Source organism: Branchiostoma lanceolatum, chromosome 3, assembly GCF_035083965.1.
Source record: "Branchiostoma lanceolatum isolate klBraLanc5 chromosome 3, klBraLanc5.hap2, whole genome shotgun sequence".
NCBI classification, from domain to species: Eukaryota; Metazoa; Chordata; class Leptocardii; order Amphioxiformes; family Branchiostomatidae; genus Branchiostoma; species Branchiostoma lanceolatum.
Window position 1 is genome coordinate 249,509 of NC_089724.1, and position 22,082 is coordinate 271,590.

Sequence of the window (22,082 nt, forward strand, 5' to 3'; positions counted from 1 at the left end):
GAGGATGAAAGAGACTCGCCAGCTATGATAGATTTGGACGAAAGAATTGAAAAGTACGGGGTGAAAGTGCCATTGTCACCAACGACCCACACGGTACGTATCTAAGCAACTGAAATTTTTGTTCACATTTTTGTTCACTTGTTTCTAGCTAGAACGCTGCGAGTTTATCAGTTATCAGTTTGAGCTGAATCATGACTTTGTCCGTGTTTTGGTGAACACCGACTCATTGACGTTTCTTTTCCTCATTTAGGCAAACAACGCTGAAGTACACACGCGGGGCGACATCGAGGCGGAATCCATCCCTGGTACAGCTGCCGAGCCGCTTTCGTCCGGCCGGGAAAACGAGCCAATACCGGAGGTACGTGAAGTGGGGGAAGAGAAGACCAGCACGGAGGACGAAATAATTGAAATTGGCGGGGAGGACGAGCCATTGTTACCGACCCAAACGGTACTAATCCAAACAATTCAGAAATTTATTCACATTTTTTAAAGTTGTTTCTTAAACGCTGTGAGTTTACCAGTTATCAGTTTGAGCTGAGTTATGAGTTTGTCCGTGTTTTGATGAACACCGACTCATCGAAATTAATTTCCCTCATGCAGACAAACAAGGCCGACATGTGTACTGCTTCCTTGCGGGGTGACAAAGACACGGAATCCAGCTCTGGTACAGCTGCCGAGTCTCCTTCGTCTGACGGGGAAGACGAGCCTCAACCAGAAGTGCGCGAAGTGGGGGAAGAGAAGAGCAACATGGAGGATGTAATAATTGAAATTGAATCGTCGAATCAAACGGTACAAATCCAAACAATTCAGATATTCTTCACATTTCTGTTCAATTGTCCCTTAATGGTTGAAATTTCTTCACATTTCTTAATCTAAACGCTGTGAGTTTACCAGTTATAATTTTGAGCTATGAGTTTGTCCGTGTTTTGAAGAACACTGACTCGTTGAAGTTTATTTTCCTCATGTAGACAAACAAGGCCGAAGTGCGTACTGCTGCCTCGCGTGGCGACACAGAGACGGAATCCATCCCTCCTACAGATGCCTCGGAAAGTGACAACGATAACAGTCTGCATACTGCCGCCTTGCGGGGCGAGATCAAGACGGTTGAGGAATTGCTGAGAGCCGAACATGACGTCAATGAGAATAAAAATATACGTCTGTTTCCCGACCACGTAAGTCTTCCTGACACCTGATGCGGACTGTTCGATGATTCCGTGGAATCTTAGTTGGCTCTGCATTGTTTGGATTGTCAGTCCTGCAGTAGTGATGACATTAGGTAAAGTTGACCCTGACCACCCCCACGTTGCTTTTATTGGGAGCGCCCAAGATGAAAATACCCATCGTTCCTCGCGGCGTTTACGCACCTGACTAAAGTTTTTAACATAACACCTCCGGCATCCCCCAGCGTTAAATGTGAGTTCTAAACATAACAGTACTCAAGTGCACCTACTGTCATCAAAACTAAGGTACTTACAACGAAGGAGGCATACGCGACTATTCCTGTCCTGCACATTTTCACCTTCGCCAAGAAGTTATATTTTACCGGGCGTGTTTTTGTGTGTCTGTTTGTGACCACGATAGGTCGAGAACGCCTGGATGGATTGTCTCAATATTTGGTGCGTTAGTAGGTATGTGGGAAACCTCAAGACGATTAGATTTTTGGCGAACTACTTTGCATAATTAACGAGGAAAGTTTAAGAATCTGCTATAGTGCATAAAGAGTCTCATGCATCTGGCGTCCCTAACACGCAACAGTTGCCAAACTGGGACAAATATTCCCGGCTATGTTGGCTTGATATGAACGCAATTTAACCGGCTAAATAAGGGTTTTAGAAAATGTATTTCAAACCAACTCATGAGGTGGTTTGAAAAACCCTTTCTAAAACCCTTATTTAGCCGTTTACATTCCGTTCATACTAAGCCAAGATAGCTGGCTAAATAGCCGTTTAAATAGCCGGTTAAATCTTTTAATTCATTCAACCGGCTATGAAAGGCTTAGTATGAACGGGGTCTAAACCGCTCCGGACACATACCAGAGGGGTCATTAACCTCTGCCAGCAAAACATTGTGTAAACAAAGGCAAGAGACCTACAGCTAGTGCTAAAAACACATAGGGGTATACAACCAAACCTGTATATAATTTGTTTGTGATATATGGATAGCTTAAGTACATGTAATGATTGATATAATAAATTGGTAATAATACAAATCAGAATCTAAGTTGCATAATTAGGAAATTTTATACACCCACTCCATTCAATGATAAGACTATAAAAATGCAATATATATAACTAAGAAATAGAGGGACATTGATTTATAAAACATATGCAGATGAAGACTTAATTAGTATGATTAATGAGAAAATACTGTAATTCCATATTGGTAAATGACAGGAATTTCATACTTGTGGCATTCGGGAGTTATGTGAAGGTGAACATTGTTGAATATAGTTCATGCAAATGAGGGCTAAATTTGCATAATTGATCAGGAGATGCTAGAATAGCCTTCTTTGTTAAGGTAACACTGCCATACTTAAGATGACCTCTGCTATATGGGTGGAGAAGATGAAGTGATATAATCTACGCAAATGTCGACCTTATTTGCATGATAAATGAAAAACACTCATAATACATCAGTCGAAAAGGTTAAAATCATTTGGCGAAGGCATGAGGTCGTGGAACTCTATTTTTGTGCTAGTATGAGCCTTTGTTCAATTTGTACTTAAATTTGAATCGTTTTTTTGCAAACTTGTGCCCGAGGGTTACTTGCAAGGAAACACAGCCAGCTACTATAACGTGGAAAAGGCAAACAAAAGCATTCATCGTCAACACATGATTACTATACCCTGCAGTTCCAAGATGACGCTGACAGTTGATTGGAGCGAACTGAGGGTAAACAAGGATGTACTTTACAAGCTATTGCATTTCTCTACCTTTGTAGACAGATGACGAGTTTGAGACGACGCCGTTGCACTGCGCCGTGATTGGTGGGGACGCGAAGATTGTTAACCGCCTTCTCCAAGCCGGGGCCGATCCAGGCATGCGCACTAAGGTAAGGACGTCTCTCCGAAGCAAGTTAAAACCAAAAGAAGCAAATGAACGGAAATGGGCATATCAAGAACGTGTAGAAATATTTCTATTCGACAACTGTTAAATGCTGATATTGTGATCTATTCTGCCTTTGAAATATGTTGTCTATTGTAACTAACATGAAGACAATTCGCCTTATTCTGTGTCCCTAAAGGATCTCAAGTCGCCCGTGCACATTGCTATATGGTTCGGCCGCGGCGAAATCTTGGATTCCTTGCTGCTGGAGATTGAAAGGAAATATCTGGAGGAAATGAAGGAAAAAGGAACTACCATCCGTTTCTCTCCGTCGCCTGTCCAACTGCTGAACACGGTGGACCGAAACATCCGTGCAGATCTGGTACGTTATCTTCCTTCTGCTTGTTTATACCTGTAATGCCATAGTCAGCAGTCGGTCTCATTTCTGGTGTATCTTTTGTACTAATCATGGCACAATCAGTTGGTATTTAGATCTCTTTGATTGTCTATTCTAGAAACCATACAATTTCTCACCTAAGTATCCAGTAACCTCACAGTCACCCTTGATTTAAATGGGGTCCTCCTGATGAGTGATGTGAATAGTTCTTTTGGAAATAGAATCCCCCTTGCGCGTGGAAAGATGATAAAAAGATGGATGATTGTGGTGAATATGGGACATGCAAATTCGTATAAAACAGTTTTGGGGGTACGTTTTGCTGGGGCAGCGCTAGCTAACTTCAACATTCCAAATGTCTTTCAGGAACTAATCGTGAGAATGGCAGCAATCTTTGACAACACGGGTATCCTATATCTGCTGGTGGAAAAGCTACAGTGGACAGATGAGGATCTCGCGTTCACACCTAGAAAGGTAATACGGTCCTTCTCAGATGTATGTGACGAGCAACTGAAGAAGAACACAAAAAGCCCGCTTTACATTCGTTTTCAAAAGCACTTCCCGCAGCCCATGTAACCAGAAACGGGACGTTCTACAACGGCTTCAAGACACCTTCTAGCTCCGTATAACAAAAATGCGTTTTCAAAACTAGCTTGTAGCGTTTTCAGCGCCAGTTTGTTGGTTAGGTGCCACATACTTATGTAAAATGTGAACGACGAAAATCGATCTGTTGGTATTAAAACTGGGTCAAGAATTAACGTTGGGTAACCTAAATTCGTGGGGTACTTAAAGTCGGGATTTTTCGAAAACGGGGTATTTAGGGATATGTGCTAGATGCAACATAAGTAATACCGCAAGAAATGCAAACCTGACAGACTTACGTATTCAGAACACTGTCTGAAAAGCTTCGATAAGCATGGATTATAAGGCGACGAGGTCAAAAACTCTCCGTCCCTTATTGGAACAGTCTGAGGGCTTCGTGGGAGAAGTACACAACATGGTTGTCGGCTGGTTTATAAGAAAAATGTCACATCCGCTTCCTGCTAAACACAATTATTTACAAGACAACTTATTACAATCTCTTTTGCTAACCTACAACTGGATTCTAAGTGTGATTAATCATCAAAACTCCTCTCTGTTGCTACAACCTACGGAACGTGTATTTTCCCGCCGCCATATTGTTAACCAGAATCCTGTTGTCAAGCAGACGACAAAGGTTTGTGAGGAACACTTTTTTGTCTAAATGCTGCGTGTGATAGTGGACTGAGGAAGATATTTTCCTCAAAGTTTGATCCTAACACAACAAGGAACACATGGACATAGTAGTATTACCATTGCTACGGCATCCAGCTAACTTGCCATGAATAATGTAACGTTACACGTTGCCCGATGATGACGATGGGCCGACTTTGAGTGAAGTTCTACCGACTCAACACACGGCTTGTTCCCGAACTGGCCTGATGTGTGCGGTACGGCCGTTTTTTCGTGTATTTTTTTTACTTGGACACGTCTATATCCATAGCACTCTCCTCAAGCCAAGGATGGAACGAATTGCTGCTGTATAAAATGTGATTAGCGGTAAGATATTCAAGACGAATCTTCTCTCCCGAATTAATGTGCCCCCCTGTCCGACAACACCCTCATTGCGCGTGCGGCGGACGGTAGTTTCAAGTTGAAATATTATGGTGTCAGCACGACTAGAGACAAAATCTACCATATATATGATTAGTGCAAAGATACTACATGATACTGACAGAATAATAGAAAAAAAGGATGTTTTATTGTTCTGCTAGATTGATTTCAGTCAACCATTATCGGAAAAATCCCGAATTTAGGTTACCCAACGTTACCTGAATGATCGAAATCATTTAGAACAAGTTTTGTAGAAATATTCTCGGCGTACAAAGAAGCGCTAGAAACTCATAATGTAGAGCGGAGGTTGGTATATCTCCAGTCGACGTAGATGTTTTGAAAAGTCCGTATAGTCAAATACTGGCTGCGACTCAGACAACTAGACGGTTCTTCGCATCCTCTCCAAGTAGTCGCACTTCTGTCCCAACATCATTTACCAGAGACTAATCGTAGAAAAAAATTGATTCACCCTGTAAATGTAATACTCGACAACAGCGGCTACTCATTCATTTGGAATACCGACAGCTTTGATATGGGCATACATTGTTGAGCGTTGGGTGCAATGCATGCATGGCTTTTGGTATAAAACCTGGTTCTCCCAGTTCTTTCCTTTAGTCACTGACGAAAGATAGTGGATGCTGTCTGAAACATCTGTTTCAAAATTCGATCCAGATGCTTGAGTAACTATTTTTGGCGAAGAGACAAAAAGCTTATCTTCATGCAATAACAATATAAACAAGAGTCCGTAGGACACAATTCTCCGTGAAGTATTTATAGTGTGTACATTGTGGGTGAGGTGTTTGTTAATTTCCTTTGCTAGTGACCTGCTCAGTTGTAAGATAAATGCATGAAATGGATCTTGATGTCAGGTGTGAAATCACAGACAATTGCTATCCTGGTTTATTTTGTTGTATTTGGCGATTAATTGTGTAGGGATGGGCCATACTGTATAATTGTTAATGATGGCCCCAGACTTTAATGGTTTGGTCAATTTTATGTCATCTTTATCATGAAGCACTATTTCTCGATTAGAACCGTCAGTCCTATATCATTTTGTGATACTTTAATACCTATGCAGCAACGCAACCGTGGGTTGTATGTGAAGCCAGGTGTGAAAAGTGCATTTTTGATAAGCGGTAATTAAAGAATTAAAAGTATTGACCCACACAAATTGCATCTCTGCACAGTCCAAGTAGTGTTTTAGAGCAAGTAAAGAAAAAGAGATTAATTATCTTTTTCTTTCAATACAGGAGTGGTCAACCTGCGGAAAAGTACGTTTTCACAGTATGGCACAGATGGGATCTAGAAATTCCGGGAAAAGTCACAAATTTAGATCTAGATGGCCCCTTTTGAAGATTATCAACGAACCATTCAGCCTTACAACTAAGATGTTTCAGAAATCACAAATATGCAGTAAATTCTCTTTCCACAATTTATTGCAGGCATGCCTGATCTATAGCTATCAACCTATTTGCAATAAAAAAGACTAATTTGTATTATCGTAACATTTCACGAAAGTCAAAGGTCACCGGATCTCTCAATCCGGTGAACCATCCGGAAGTGACACTGGTCCGGCCCGCGCGCACTTTTCTGAGAGATATATCTCAACAATCTTTCATCACCTGCGTAAACTAGGGCGTTTTTGCGATATAACTGACCAGACGATTTCGACACATTTTCGGCATGTTGGCGATTGCCAAAGGGTAAAAAATTCTTGTTTTTATTTCGAAATCAGGCGAAAATCAATGCGCGCGCTGATGTCATCCATAAAATGTACTTACTATGGCCTAACCACAATCATGGTGTTTGACTGACATGTGATATGTCTGGGGGTAGTCAGCAGTGACCCTGCAGTCACGGAATTGACCCACAGCATAACGATAAAGTAAGGTGTTTCAGATACCATTCAATATAGTACGTCTGCGATTTTCTAATGAAAGTCATCTAAAGTCTTAAAACTGTGTTTTCACAGGTTGATACACTACTTCACCTGGCCGTAGGGAAGAGATCTAAGAACTTCGCGCTGGCGCTGATGGATCTAAACCCCGGCCTCGCTGGGGAGAAGGACAGAAACGGGAAGACGGCGTTGGACCGAGCAGACGGCGAACTGAAGCAGGCATTGGCGGAGAGCCTGGAGTCCAAACGCAGCAGTGAGTGTTTGAAATAACGTAAAAGGGGGAAGTAGCTTTGAGATACCCTCTTAGGGATTTTTGGAGGGTATTGGTTGAAAATCGAAAAATTGGCCACCAAAACATATTACTTAACACTAATGCCTCAACTGTGCAGTTCTCAGATTATCTTCACACACACACGTGCGTGCACACACGTATATATATATATATATATATATATATATATATATATATATATATATATATATATATATGTGTGTATGTGTGTGTGCCTTTGTGCGCGTGTGTATGTGTATATGTGTGCGTGTTTGTTTGTGTGTGTGTGTGTATATGTGTGTTTGTGTGTGTATGTGTGAATGTGTGTGTATATTTGTGTGTCACTTGACCTATGTATTGTATCTTTATTACTTTCTGTGTACTATTTGTATCATTTATATTACTTAATTATCATTATATTTATCGACTATAAGCTATACATGCTCCCCCTTCCTCCTGCACTTTTATTGCTAATCGCATTATGTACTTTAAATAAATAAACAATGGTGACAGTATTGTTTACTCATCGTTTCGAATATCATGTAATTAAATAAGTGTACCCGCTCTGCTAATTCTGGCGATGCTTTGTTCACAGTAAGCTTGAAGAGTGACAGCCACTTCGGGGAGGACTCCCTGGGCTACCAAGTTTACGCCCAAACAATTGCCAATATCATAACGGACGAGTCCACTACCATGCCTATCACTGTGGGAATTTATGCACGCTGGGGGAAAGGCAAGTCCTTCGTCCTCAACCAGATCAAAGGTGAGGGTCATTGATGTCATATTTCACTCTCTATTTCAGGAAAAGAAATACAGTGTTTTTTCTATGTTTTCCCTTCCATTTCTATCCAAAGGCGTCACACCGCCATTATTTAAACAAGGACGTTAAATATTTAACTTTCTTGATTTAATCAGATGGTCTGACGTGTGGCATGGAAGTGGAGGGGGCTACTATCGTTTTGTTAAACCGTCTTCAAAAGAGTTACGATGTTGCTGCCATCTTCTTTTTTAGTGGCGATTAATGAAAATATAGATAAACGAAAAAAGCTACACCAAAGCAACGAGCAGAGTAAAGCTGAGGAAACAACCCCCACCGTTCCAGAAAATAACCGCCACCGCGTCCAGGAGACAACCGGCACATCAGGTTCCTTTCGCTCTGGAAATAACAGCAGGCGGAATCTAGCCAAGAAAGCAACCATCTGTGTGAGCTGCTTGGCCCTCCTGCTCTTCTTTGGAACTGTGGTAGGGGGCATCTTGTCCCACATGTACTACCCCGCCATCTTCGCGATTGTTCTGAGCGTCGGTACCATTTTTAGCATCTGCATCTGCACGATTGCTGCTTTTCTCGCCAGAAGGATTTTGCTGAAGGCCTTTCCTTTATTATTCTGGATTTCAAGGAAGCAAAACCTTAAGCTGATTGGGCAGTGGCTAGATCTGCTAAAACTGGATCTGCCGGACTCGCCGAATCGAAAAACAAATATTAAGAAAGATCCCAATCCGCCGGACTCAGATCAAAAAGCAGACACTACCAATCCTCAGATTGAGGTCATTCATGTGGAGTTCAATGCCTGGTTGTACTCCGGCTGCTCTGTGCTCTGGGCAGGAATCGTCACCGAGCTGTGTGAGAAAGTCGAGGAGAAAATCGGCCCGGGGACAACCCGGTTGTACCGCGCCATCCATGACAAGATCAATCATCCGCAGGCATGGCAGGGAAGACCACCATTGCTAGATAGGCTGTGGGTTAGGTATGTGTCAGTTCAACCTTCGTTTAAAAAATGATTTTGTTAGGTCACAACGACTTAATTTTATGGATGACATCCTCGTTCGCATTGATTTTCGCCTGTTCTAAATAAATCACCTCCTCCGAGGCCCCACGGAACTCCGAAATTAATTTGCCGACTCATAGTGCCGCAAAAGGCCAGCATTGTGCCGACTTGTTGTAAAACTCGTTATGTACTACCACCAAATACGTCAGCCTCAAAGTTCACAAGCAAACTGGGGGCGTAATTGTGGATTGGTATGCCATCGACGTTGGCGAGTGGGATGTACCTTCTTCAAATATAGATCTGTTGTTTGTTTGGTTCAGTGTATTCTGTGGTTCGATTCGCAATACCAGCTTTGTTACACTGTGGTTTAGCAGCTTTTTTTGCTGGATTTCTTTTTTTCGCCCTCTCGCATTTTTTGGGGGCCTCCAGATGATGTCATCCATAAAACTAAGTCAGTGTGGCAATATCATCAAAGATAGTAGATGCAAGACACTGCAAACAGCTAAAATGGAATTTTAACTTTCCGATTCACGCTTTGTTCACGCGCACATATGCAACTGGATGCAAGGCTGTTTCAGCAAACCAACAACATTCCTTTCCCATGTTTTACTGCCAGGTTGTTGATCGCGGCGATTCTGGGGATAGTACTGATTGTGTTAGCAGTTCAACTGGGCGTCAATGGAGGTTCCCCTTCTGTGGTAGGTTTAGAGTGCTACCTTAAGAATGGTTAATGCTTAATGATAATGGTTATTTTTGTCTCTGAAGAAACTGTTTCTCAAGCAAATTTTTCTGAACGTTTAACCTTCATCGGCGCATCTCTGTGTTTCTGTTATTTACAGATTGCAATAGAGATTCTCAGTGGCATCCTACTTAGCGTGGGATGTTTGACGCACGCCAAACAAATCTGGTCGTTCCTTGAGAAAATGGTGATGTCCCAGAGAGATCAGCTGATGGCTCAGATGGAGAAACCCAACTTTGACGAGGAGCTGGGGTTCATGGCGAAGGTAAGTCTCCTGACATAACTGGAGATCTGATCAAATGAATGCCATCAGTAGGCAAGGCAAGCCATGGAACTTTAAGACTTAAGTCTTGTATTCACAAGCAAGGAAATTATAACAGCCGACGTTTCGATGATAGCTTTTTGTCGGCTGTTATGGATTCCTTGGTTGTGAATAACTTTGTTAATCGATATCCATCTATCTATCACCAGCCATCTGAAACTCTGCAGGGATATTGCACAATACAAAAAAATCGAGCAACTGAATAAATGCTCTGAAGAGAATTTATCCCGTTGCTTGATTTGTTTTGCATTATCTAATTTTCTACCAGGATATGTAACCTCCTTCGACGTTATAATGACATTATAGATTTGTGATAGACTTTTACAGCGTTTTATCTGCTTGTAGCATCATTCTTTACAATTTCTGACAAGTTTCATTCTAACACAGGTGAAGAAAGAAGTCGAGGTGGTGACTGGTTTATTGCGGTACTTCGAGAAAGTCTGGAAGAAGCAGTATCGGGTTGTTATTGTAGTGGACGATTTGGACAGATGCCCGACAGACAGAGTCACCAAAGTCATCGAGGTGCTTCCTACTTCTGATTACACCTTCAACACCACAACACTAATTTTATGTCGCGTACAAAGAACATAAGAAGTGAATGATGTATTATCCCGAATAAATGAACTACCGTACTTAATTCATGAAATTATCTTATGGCGAAAATGGTTAAATGATGAAAACTACCGTTGTTAAACGGAAAACATGTAATGCCTTTGTCACAATTGCACTGATCCCGTAGTCCACATGTAGTGTAGCCGATCCAAGCCTCGACCGGGCTCTGAAGTCGGGGTGACACCGGCTTGAGTAATAGCTGCGAACACGCAGACACAACCAATATCAGTACCACCGTAGCAGGTTAACCTCCTTCACGGAGGTAAAAATCTGGCTATGTAGCAGTGTACAAATAATGTAGACCTTTGTGTTATGAGATTATTCTAACATTCATTGGTATCATTTTCTCAGATTCCCCTGTCTGGTTTAACTTGTGGCGCAAGATAGATTAGACCGAAAGTGTTGGATTTATGCACAATCTCATTCCTCCAGGCAGTGAGCATCCTCCTGTCCGACCGAGACTCCCCCTTCATCTCCATCCTGGCAGTAGACCCCAGGATTGTCGTCAAGAGCATCGAGGCTAGTTATGGGGACATGATGAAGGACGGCGACATCAACGGGTACAGATCTAGAACTTTGTTCTTGTGGGAGTTCATTTTGGTAATATCGGTAATCGGCACATGTTCTCACGTTCCATCAACAGACCACTACACATTATTTGAATCAAAATCTTTTCAAAGTTTGACAAACTGAGAAACAACGAACAAGCAGTCAAACACCAGTCCAGTATGTAATTTGATTGGTCTTTCTTTACACTCAGTCTTGTGCATACAATAACATACCTCTAAATTCTAACGTTCCTCTTTCCTTTGCCAGCCATGATTTCACTTCTGGTCCGATATTTGCCTCGTGTGTAGGTACGAGTACCTGAAGAAAATAGTACAGTTGCCCATCTGCCTGCCGCATCCGGGTGAGGAGGGGAGAAAACGTTGTCTTAGGCACATTGTAAAGGCTTCCAGGGGAAAGAAGTTTCAAGAAAAGTTGCCTGAAAAGGAAGATGGAGCCCTGCTGAGGAGAGGGCTGCGGATACTTCTTTATCATTGGAGGGATGACAGCGAATCTGAAAAGTCAGTCCCCCACACAGCTGGGCAATTGGGAAGTGACGTCGCCGACATGAACCTTTTTCTGATGAACGCCATCGAGAGTCTACCGGGGGACGAGGTCCTTCGATACGTATCCGGAAATCCACGGCAAATGCGGCGCATCTTCAACATCCTTTGGGTCTCGGTAGGCCTTCTGTCCCAGCGGCAGAATCGGGAAAAATTCACTCACGAACAGGTATGTAACCGTTCTGTGGCAACAGGACTATATTCTTAAAGTATACGTTCTATAGCATACAATACAATACGAATCAGGGACATTTTATCTAATCTAGCCTGGTGGAACAAAAGCCACATAAGGACCGGATGCTAAGTTTTTACGATATTTCGTTAGTTTTCCAGGTGGATGCTGCTTGTTGAGCAATGGCCCTACAGAATGAGCTGGATCATCCAGTACGTTGAGGACTTCGACCAAAGGAGAGAGCTGGAGCGTGAAAGGGGGGGATCTTCGGAGGAGGACATTCTGAAGGACAAGTTACTGGTCGACATCTTCGTCAACAAAGTAAAAAAAGAGAGTGGCACACACAAGGAGTGGAGTCATCTCAACCCATTGGACGATGACCCCGAAATGTTTGAGCTGTTCTTGACTAAAGCCAGATTCACTGTTGAGGTATGTCCATCATTGAATCAAGTTGTATTCTCTCTGTGTCGAATTCCTTTATAGGCAATGGGTTCAAATGGAATTATATACTGCCAGACTCTTTGTTGAATGTTCACTGTACGCTCGTTCTCATTTAAATGTACACCTTTTGTAATCTCCGTTACCGATTGAAATAAGACGTTCCTGGCATTAGGATATGCCACATATAAGATGTCAAACTGTAGTTTTTTATGACGACTTAAAACTTTTCTAGCTTTTAAAAACGGCAATTGCGTACCTTATATGTTGCATATCTTCATGTCAGGAACGTCTTACTTCTAACGGTAACGGAGATTACAAAATGTGTACATTTAAATGAGAACGAGAGTGTATTCAAGTAACGTAATACATACACATGATATATTTGTGTTATTTTCAGGATGTTTTTTTTTTTTCGTAGACAGCACATAGAATGATCGGTTGATGTACCCGGCATGTTTCATTCTTTGCATGATACGAGGGGTGATCAATTCGTTCACAGCCTCGCTCAGAAATAAGGTGCACAACTGAAATTTCGGACATGATTATAAAGTACAGTATGAATCCGTTAATTTATGAATTTCTACCAAAATTCTAACCATCGCACGAATGCATTTGACGTGACGAAAACCGAACGAAATGAAAACCGCTGTACTTATAGGTGTTGCTCTCATTTAAGGACATGCAACGCCTCCTTCCCTACGCCGTGAACCTTGACCATTCAATCCAGGAGAGGATTAGCTACTCTCGAGCCCAGACTGACGTCGAGAACTTCGAGTCACCAGGTAAGACTGTCACGCACAGAACCTTTCATAAACATCATGGCAAAAGCTGGTGACTAGAAAACTAGAGATAAGCTTGTCTGGAGGACAAAATTTGCTGTACCACTTCTGTCCTGTATCTGTACAGCCGGTATAACCGCCCTTCGGCGTCATACACCAGCTTCTGTATCTGTATAGCCGGAATAACCACTCTTCAGTGCAGTGCTGCGTACCTAAACCCCGAACCTGATCCGGATTGGACCTAACGTTTAGGTTCAAGTAAAAAAAAAACAACTAAACGACTGGAAACAAGTCGGGAAAAAAATCTATCGCTTATACTCTCCTTTTTGTTTGAAACCACCTTAAACCATCCTTAGATCGTGAAAGTTGCACTGGAAAAATATGACAACATTGCTGTTTTTGTGTTTATAACTGAACTTTTATGTTTACTACTGACCGTAGATAATTTCGCATATATATTTTTCAAATTGCATGCAAAATATATGCCAATATGCAATTTTACAAGTAACAGGAAAAACTATTTAGCACACATATGCCATGGGTTCAGGTCCCGACTTTATAAGACAGTCTGAACCTGAACCTCTGGATCTAAATCCGGACCTGAACCTGAACACGGGTTTAGGTACACAGCACTACTTCGGTGTAACACACCAGCTTTCTATATTTTGTTATCTTCGCCGAGTACTTGTACTCGGAGAAGATTATGTTTTCGGTTGAAAAATCTGTTGGGTGGGTCTGTATTTATGTCAGGAGCATAACTCAAGAAAGCTGCAATGAATCTTTATGATTTTCGGTAGGTGTGTAGTGGTTGTGCAAAGAAAGGTCAAGTTCGAAAATGGCTCACCTTGCGTTTTCAAACAGTACTGCAGCGGACTTCTAATTTTTTGTGTTTGTTTGCATTTAAATGCATTTAAATCCTACAACTACTTTTAGCCTCCGATGATACTACAATCGGGCAAGTTGCCGATTTCAAATACCTAGAAGGTTACACTGATAGTAAACATGACATGAATATCAGGATAGCTCAGGCATGTAGTGCCCTCCACTCATTACAAAAAATTTGGAAGTCTTCGATTAGAAAACAAACTAAGACAAAAGTGTTTAAGGCATGTATAGAAGCTATTCTTTTATATGGGTCTGAATCCTGGGTTATGACGACGACACGCCCCAGAAAACTCAATGGCACTTACAGGAAGATGCTTCGTGTGATCTGCAATACGCCACGGTGGAAGCACGCTACAAATAAACAGTTATATGGACCTTTGCCATATGTCACCACAGTGGTGAAACGTGGACGGCTGAGTCTCGCGGGCCACGTTGTACGTAGCAGTGAACCAGCGGAAAAGCTTCTGATTTGGAACCCGGACGCAAACAGAAGGATTGGTCGACCAATCACAACTCTCAAGAAACTCATAGAAACTGAAACTAATTTGGAAGGACAGGAACTCCTTTCTGCAATGAACGACAAGAAGTTCTGGCGAGCAAACTTCACTTGCTGCACCTCGTAAGAGGAGGACCGATGATGATGATGATGATGATGTGTTTGTTTGTAGGCAAAAAAAGTGACGGAAACGTTGATGAATCTTCATGATTTTTTCAGGTGTGCAGATGTTGTCGGAACGGAGGTCAAGTTGAAAAATGGTTCCCCTGGCGTTTTCCGTCGGTACTGCAGTGGGCTTTGTGTGGATGTGTATTTGTATGTCGCCTGGTGGTGGTTCTGCATGATATTTAGTGGATGGGTAGGGTTTACAGAAAGGAAGGTCAAGTTCGATAATGGGCTTTCTAGCGGGTACCGAAAGTACTGCAGCGGAGCTTCAAAAGTTAGGGGCATATTTTCTGAATGTGCTATGGTCATGATTTTTGTGTGGTAGATAGTTCATGCCACAGGAAGTAAGTTCTGTAAATTTGGGCCCCTTAGCGGCTTGTTTAGAACTGCAGTGGGTGTTTTTGTTTTGACCTTCGGACATGAATAACTTGAGAAGGGGTCAACAGATCGTCGTGATGTTTGGTATGTAGAGAGCTCAGATGGTGCTTTACAGAATCAATGACTAATTATGCAAATCAGGAGCTAATTTCCATACTTAGTAATGAAAGTTTGTTAACCCACTGCATTTCATAATGGGACATGAGACAGTGTCAGGTCATGTAAACAGATGGCCTTGCATAAACGTACATGTAGGTCAAATAAATAAACAGATGGGGCACCCACTATTCTCCAAGCAGGGGTCCAGCTGGTTTTTAACGTGTTCAGTTTAGGCATTTTTGTTCAACATACGGTTCGCTACATAACTAAAAGGGGACAAAATAGAAAGCCTGACAAAAACACCTAAAAACGCGTCAAAAACCACTGTCCAGCCAGACCCACTCCTCTGATTGGAGAGTACACTGCACCAAAACTGCACCACTGCTAGGTGCGGAAAAGTCTCATGTACTATGTCTTTCAAAATGTGTATGATATGGAATAAAGATTTATTCTATTAAATATATTGACTGTACCATTTCATCATCACTTTCATCTTACAAGTTACAACACTGCAATATTGAACCTTTATGGCCCATACAATATCAACATACTCATATTTTTTCATGACCCGTTATAACATATATCAGCACACTCTACACATATACTAGTCCTGTACCACCAAATGATTTTTAACCCTATCTAGACTGGACTCATTCGCCTCATCATAACTTCCAAATGGTATGGTGTATGATCAAATTTGCAGGGGGTGATAAGCATGTAAATATTAATCACTATCCATAATAAGCCTTGATAATTTGGCGAAGATAATGTGTTCGTGGAACTCTAGTTTCTTATTTTTTTATTCACATATGTTTACAGAGTATTAGGCAGCAAGCGATAGCTTATCTAAAGCCTTCTACTCAAAACAACAAACATACATAATGACACACATAAAAAAATGGATAAAAGGGAAATAGCAATGAACAATACAAGGCTCATCCGACCCCCCTCATAACTTCAGAACGGTATGTGGTGCAATCACCAAATTTGCAGAAAGTAATGTATATGTAAAATCTTATAATTCCTGAAATTTTGGTACTGTTATGACGTAATATGACGTAGTTATGACGTCATAAATGTAATTTTGGGGCTAAAATCGTCTAAATAGGGAATTCCTGTAATACCTAATGGTATTAACCGATCATTTAACAAAAAAGGGTATTTCTTTGCTAATGAAGTCTGACAAGACCTCTGTTGTCAATGGTAGCTGCGTTGACGTCAAATTTCGTCATAAAGTGACGTCATATGCCTTAAGCCATCCCCTGGGATCCGCCATCTTGGATAGGCGATCTTGAATTGTTTGAAATATAATTTTTGCTACTTAAGACCCCAAAACACAATCAAAATAGACTAGGTATGGACGAATTTGAAGGGGGAAAAGCCTGTTTACACCTAAACTAATCATGTTGTCCGCCATCATGGATTTTGGCCGATGACGTCATCAAATTAGCATGATTTATGAATAGCTAATCATGAAAGTTACATTAGATAACATAGGATCTTAATAATGTAGGAAAGCAAATGTGGTAGAGCAAGAAAGCCTTGAAACCTCATTGTTCAAACCGAAATTAGTGAATTTTGTATAAAAAAATGTCTGTCAGAAACTCGTTGCCATGGCAACACAAAAAATCGTAAACTTATACTATTACTATGAAATTGTTGCCAACTACATTCTAGAAAAAGTCACCAAGTCTGGTAGTCCTAGCACATGTCGTTCAGTAGCTATAGGACGTCAAAGTTGGCGCGGGTACTTTTATCCCCCCCCCCCGGTCTAGATAGGGTTAAATGAATCTGCCTGTACAATGGATGTAAGTATGAACTATATCGAGTATATTACAGTTTTGTAAGTGTGAGAGTGACGTGGAACCACGTAACAGAAGAGAACATAATGAGCTGTCGTTGACACACACACACACACACACGCACACACACACACACACAGGATAGCCTGAATGATGTTGAGAAAGATGTGAATGAAATAGCGCGATCATTATAGCGGGTTCGGCTTAAATAACCTGCCATCGGGAAAGGATTTTGATGGAGATGAAACGTACCTAACTGTACGTTATAGAAGACCTACCCAAGTAACAAGAAACTCACTTTTCACGTATCTTATTGTTGTCATTGACCATTGAAGGTAATGAGTAGGCTTATGTCTTACTTCACTGTCACCTTTATTGCAGATGTGCTCAAGGAGGCAGTGAAGACCTACTATGAAGTAAAGCTGGCAAACTTCAAGCCTCAGAGCTGGGAGGACAGCTTTTCACTTAGCTTCAGTAAGATATTCACGAAGTTAGAGTTGACGGCTGAAAAAGAAGGGAACACGGTCATACTGAGCTCCACAGACGACTTATTCAGCCCCGATGTCAAAGGACAGTCCACAGCACCAAGGTGCATTCTGATTGAAGGCGAAGCCGGAGCGGGGAAGACAATGTTTCTGTCCAAAGAAGCCCTAGATGCCGTCTCACAGAAAACAGAGCTGGGCAGACGGCACGACATCATCCTGTTTATCCGACTCCGGGAGGTGAGAGAGGGAGATACTATAGAGAAGATGGTGTGGGACCAGTGTGTTGATGAAGCAACTGAAGGTATTGATGTTAAGTCCATCAGAGCCATCCTACAGAGGTACGAGTCCCGTGTGCTGTTCCTCCTAGACGGGTATGATGAGCTGCGCCCTGAGGCCAGGACAGCCGGGAAGGCCATTCCCAAACTGTTGTCTGGCAAGATGTGCTCAAAGAGCACGATAGTGATCACCTCCCGACCCTCAGCAGGAGTGCAGCAGCACACCCAGTCAAACTGCTATGTACGTATCGAGGGCTTCTCCCATTCACACGTACAGAAATACGTGCGGCAGTATTTCAGCATCACAGGAAACCCTGATCTAGCTGAAAAGCTCATTGCTAATACATGTACCGAGAGTAGCCAAGTTGTCTCTGATTTGATGCAAACCCCGCTTTTCCTGACAACGGTCTGTCTGATGTGGGAGGAGGACCAAGCGATGGTTTCTACTGGAACCATAGCGGGGCTGTACCGGAACCTGCTGACTTGCCTGGGCAAGAATTACTGCAAGCGGGAGGGAGTGGACATGCCACCAGACGGGCTGCCGACAGACGTGGCTGATGCGTTACTGCAGCTCGGCAAGCTTGCGCTAGAGGCGCTGCTAAGTAATGAGACTGTGGTAAAACTGACAGACATAAAGGAACAAGAGAAGAATTGGGAACTGCTACAGAGGCTTGGCGTGGTCTACTTGGAAAAGTCTGCCTCTAAATGGAACTCTGAAGAACAGCTGAAGTTTTCACACAAGACGATGCAAGAGTTCCTTGCCGGACAATATGTCGCTCATGCTCTGGTGAAGGAAAAGAAAGAAATTGATGAATTGCTGCAGCTCACCTCAATAAGCACGGCGCTTGAACTCAGTAACCTGCTTCAGTTCACGTGTGGCCGTGACTCACGGGCAGCACAAGCTGTGATGGAGGAACTGCGCAAGCTCAGCAGTAAGGAGTTTACAAATTTGCAGGCAGAACATTTTGAAGAAAAGAAACATGTACCGAAAGACGCAAATGTTAGGAAATCCTGTGAAACCTACGAAAGATTTGCAAAGTTGTGTCTGAACATCCTGAATGAAAGACAAGAACCTGAAGTGCTGAAGGCTTTCAGTCAAGCCCTGCCGATCGTCATGCTGGACGGCTCGGTTAACAGTAGAGAAGGAGCAGCTCTCAAGTATTACATACAAAACCTCGACAAAGTAAACCTGCCGGACAGACTTATAGTTAAAATTGAAGATGACATCAGCAACAGAGACACAGTCCAGTACTTGGAGCAGTGTTTCACAACTTCATTCCCTGAACTTAAGTTGGATCTGAAACTACCAGGAATGGTTGATTCAGATGATCAGAAGATGCTGGATCTGTCATGTACGGGACTAAAACCTTCATCACTCCAGACAATTCTGCAGGGGCTCAGACACATGTCTCAGTTAGAGGAGCTGGATCTTTCAGACAACCCTGCCCTTGGTGATGCTGGTATAAAAGTCCTGGATGACGCACTGTCCAGTTTTCCACACCTGTTTGTACTCCGCCTTAAGCGTGTCGGCATGACGTCTTCGGGCATGGAATCCCTGGCTCCCACCATGCGCCACCTAGCAGAACTGAGAGAACTGGATATTAGTGAGAATGAGATTGGTGATGCTGGGGTGGAAGTCCTGAAGGACGGGCTGTCCTGTGTTCCATACCTGGCTGTACTCCGTCTAAAGCGTGTCGGCATGACGTCTGAGGGCATGAAATACCTGGCTCCCAACATGCGCCACCTAGCGGAACTGAGAGAACTGGATATAAGTGAGAATCAGATTGGTAATGCTGCGCTGGAGTCTCTCACCACCATCCTCCTTAAGTTCACCGCCATGCAGGAGTTGGGCTTGTCACGGACCGGTATCAGTGCCACAGGCATGAGCAAACTGGTCCCTGCACTGCGTCACTTAAACGGACTGATCAAACTGGACATTAGTGGGAATTACATAGGAGACCCTGGGCTGGAGTCTCTCGCCACCATCCTCCACAACTTCACCGCCATGCAGGAGTTGGGCTTATCACGGACCGGTATCAGTGACAAATACATGAGCAAACTGGTCCCTGCACTGCATCACTTAACCGGACTGATCAAACTGGACATTAGTTGGAATGAAATAGGAGACCCTGGGCTGGAGTCTCTCGCCACCATCCTCCACAACTTCACCGCCATGCAGGAGTTGGGCTTATCACGGACCGGTATCAGTGGCAGAGGCATGAGGAAACTGGTCCCTGCAATGCGTCACTTAACCGGCCTGATCAAACTGGACATTAGTGCTAATGCCATAGGAGACCCTGGGCTGGAATGCCTGGCTGCTATCCTCCACCACCTCACAGCCATGAAGGTGTTGGTTCTCAGTGGAACAGGTATCAGTGACAGGGGAATATCATCCCTGATCAAAGCTCTGCCTCACCTGGTACAATTACAGATGTTGAATGTGAGCTACAATACCGTAGGGGACTCAGGGATTGTCTCACTTGTGGAAAGACTCTGCCAGCCCAGCAGTTTGGACATGGAACAAAACCCACCTGGTGACAAGAGTCTGACCAAAGCCCCTCACTATAACAACACACTACAGGGGCTGGACATCGGGGGGAATATTGGAGTAACAGGAGCCGGACTGGGAAGGGTCGCACAGCTCATCAGGGCACTGCCGGCACTGACCTGGCTGGGCATGTCTTGTAACAGGAACACACCTTCACACCTGCCTGACACCGCTGCCATGGCTCTGGCCGAGGCTCTACCCAGACTCCCTGCCCTGGAGGAGCTGTACCTGGAGTACATCTCCATGGAGCCTGCAGGGTTCCGGGCTGTGGTGCAGGCTGCTGAGGAACACCCAACACTGGAGGAGCTGAGGTGAGTACATGCAGAAATCTCTACGTTCATATCCTGTAGTCCTCAGACTGACTTTATTGAAAGAAGTGTACAAATGGCAACTTCAAGCTATTCAAACGTATGGGCAAATAGGATTGATATGTACAACTGACGGCATATTTATATCATCAAAAAACATCATCAAGCTTATATAGAGGTTGACACTGGTTTATACATTATGATAAAATGAGTTTTTGCTTAAGAAGCAGAGAGTATGAATAGAGAGGTGCTTATTATTTATTGGACAACATAGAAAATTGTACTCACCACATTTCATCCATTAGATGGATCGAAAAATATAGTTCATCCAGTTGACAGAATCCAAAATAATAAGGGAAAATCCATTTTATTCCTCTTTTTTTCCTTGAAAATTCGAAAATTGAGGGTTGAACTTTTCAAAAAATCACGTCATCTTGTACAAGTATTTGTCTTTTAACGACACTTATTTTCTGAAATGTCTGACTAGTGGGGGCGATTGCCCTGACCAATATTTGTATTATTCAGCCGTCTCGTCTTGATTTCATCATTTTGAATGGTAGCTCAGGGCAGTTGCCCGGCCAGCAGCTAGCACAGGGCAGTTGCCCGGCCGGTACCTCAGGGCAGTTGCCCGGCCGGTACCTCAGGGCAGTTGCCCGGCCGGTACCTCAGGGCAGTTGCCCGGCTGGTAGCTCAGGGCAGTTGCCCGGCCGGTACCTCAGGGCAGTTGCCCGGCTGGTAGCTCAGGGCAGTTGCCCGGCCGGTACCTCAGGGCAGTTGCCCGGCCGGTACCTCAGGGCAGTTGCCCGGCCGGTACCTCAGGGCAGTTGCCCGGCCGGTACCTCAGGGCAGTTGCCCGGCTGGTACCTCAGGGCAGTTGCCCGGCCGGTACCTCAGGGCAGTTGCCCGGCCGGTACCTCAGGGCAGTTGCCCGGCCGAAACCTCAGGGCAGTTGCCCGGCCGGTAGCTCAGGGCAGTTGCCCGGGGGGTAGCTCAGGGCAGTTGCCCGGCCGGTACCTCAGGGCAGTTGCCCGGCTGGTAGCACCGGGCAGTTGCCCGGCTGGTAGCTCAGGGCAGTTGCCCGGCTGGTAGCTCAGGGCAGTTGCCCGTCTGGTAGATGAAGGCAGTTGCCCTGTCGGTAGATGAGGGAAATTTCCCGGCCGGTAGCTGAAGATAATTGCACGGCCGGTAGCTGGGAGCGGCTGTTCTTCCAGTAAGTGTGGCGATTGCCCTTCCGGGAGAACGGGCCGACGTCGACTATTTCGTCAATAGCCGGGAGCGACTGTCCCTGCGCATGACTTCAAATCAAAACGAATTAAATTTGATTTAAATCCTCAAAACAGAGGACACAGAGAAGAAAGCTACATTTAACAATAGATGCAAAATTGAGTTTTACAGATTTACAGATTTACAAAAGTTTTAGTGCAATTGATACTGTTACCTTGTCAGGAAAAAATGAAACGATC

The 22,082-nt window shown here is 43.5% G+C and overlaps 1 protein-coding gene across 1 annotated transcript; it reads left to right on the forward strand.

Annotated features, from left to right (window-relative positions):
- The first annotated feature begins 7,046 nt into the window (after positions 1-7,046).
- LOC136429121 (uncharacterized) lies at positions 7,047-20,626 on the forward strand. The gene is made up of 11 exons (XM_066419000.1): positions 7,047-7,220; positions 7,834-8,001; positions 8,251-8,983; positions 9,621-9,702; positions 9,844-10,008; positions 10,453-10,587; positions 11,110-11,237; positions 11,535-11,955; positions 12,112-12,387; positions 13,076-13,181; positions 17,385-20,626. Exons 1-11 carry the CDS (start codon positions 7,103-7,105, stop codon positions 20,624-20,626), a joined length of 5,574 nt encoding a protein of 1,857 aa, XP_066275097.1. The 5' UTR covers positions 7,047-7,102.
- The last annotated feature ends 1,456 nt before the right edge of the window (positions 20,627-22,082 follow it).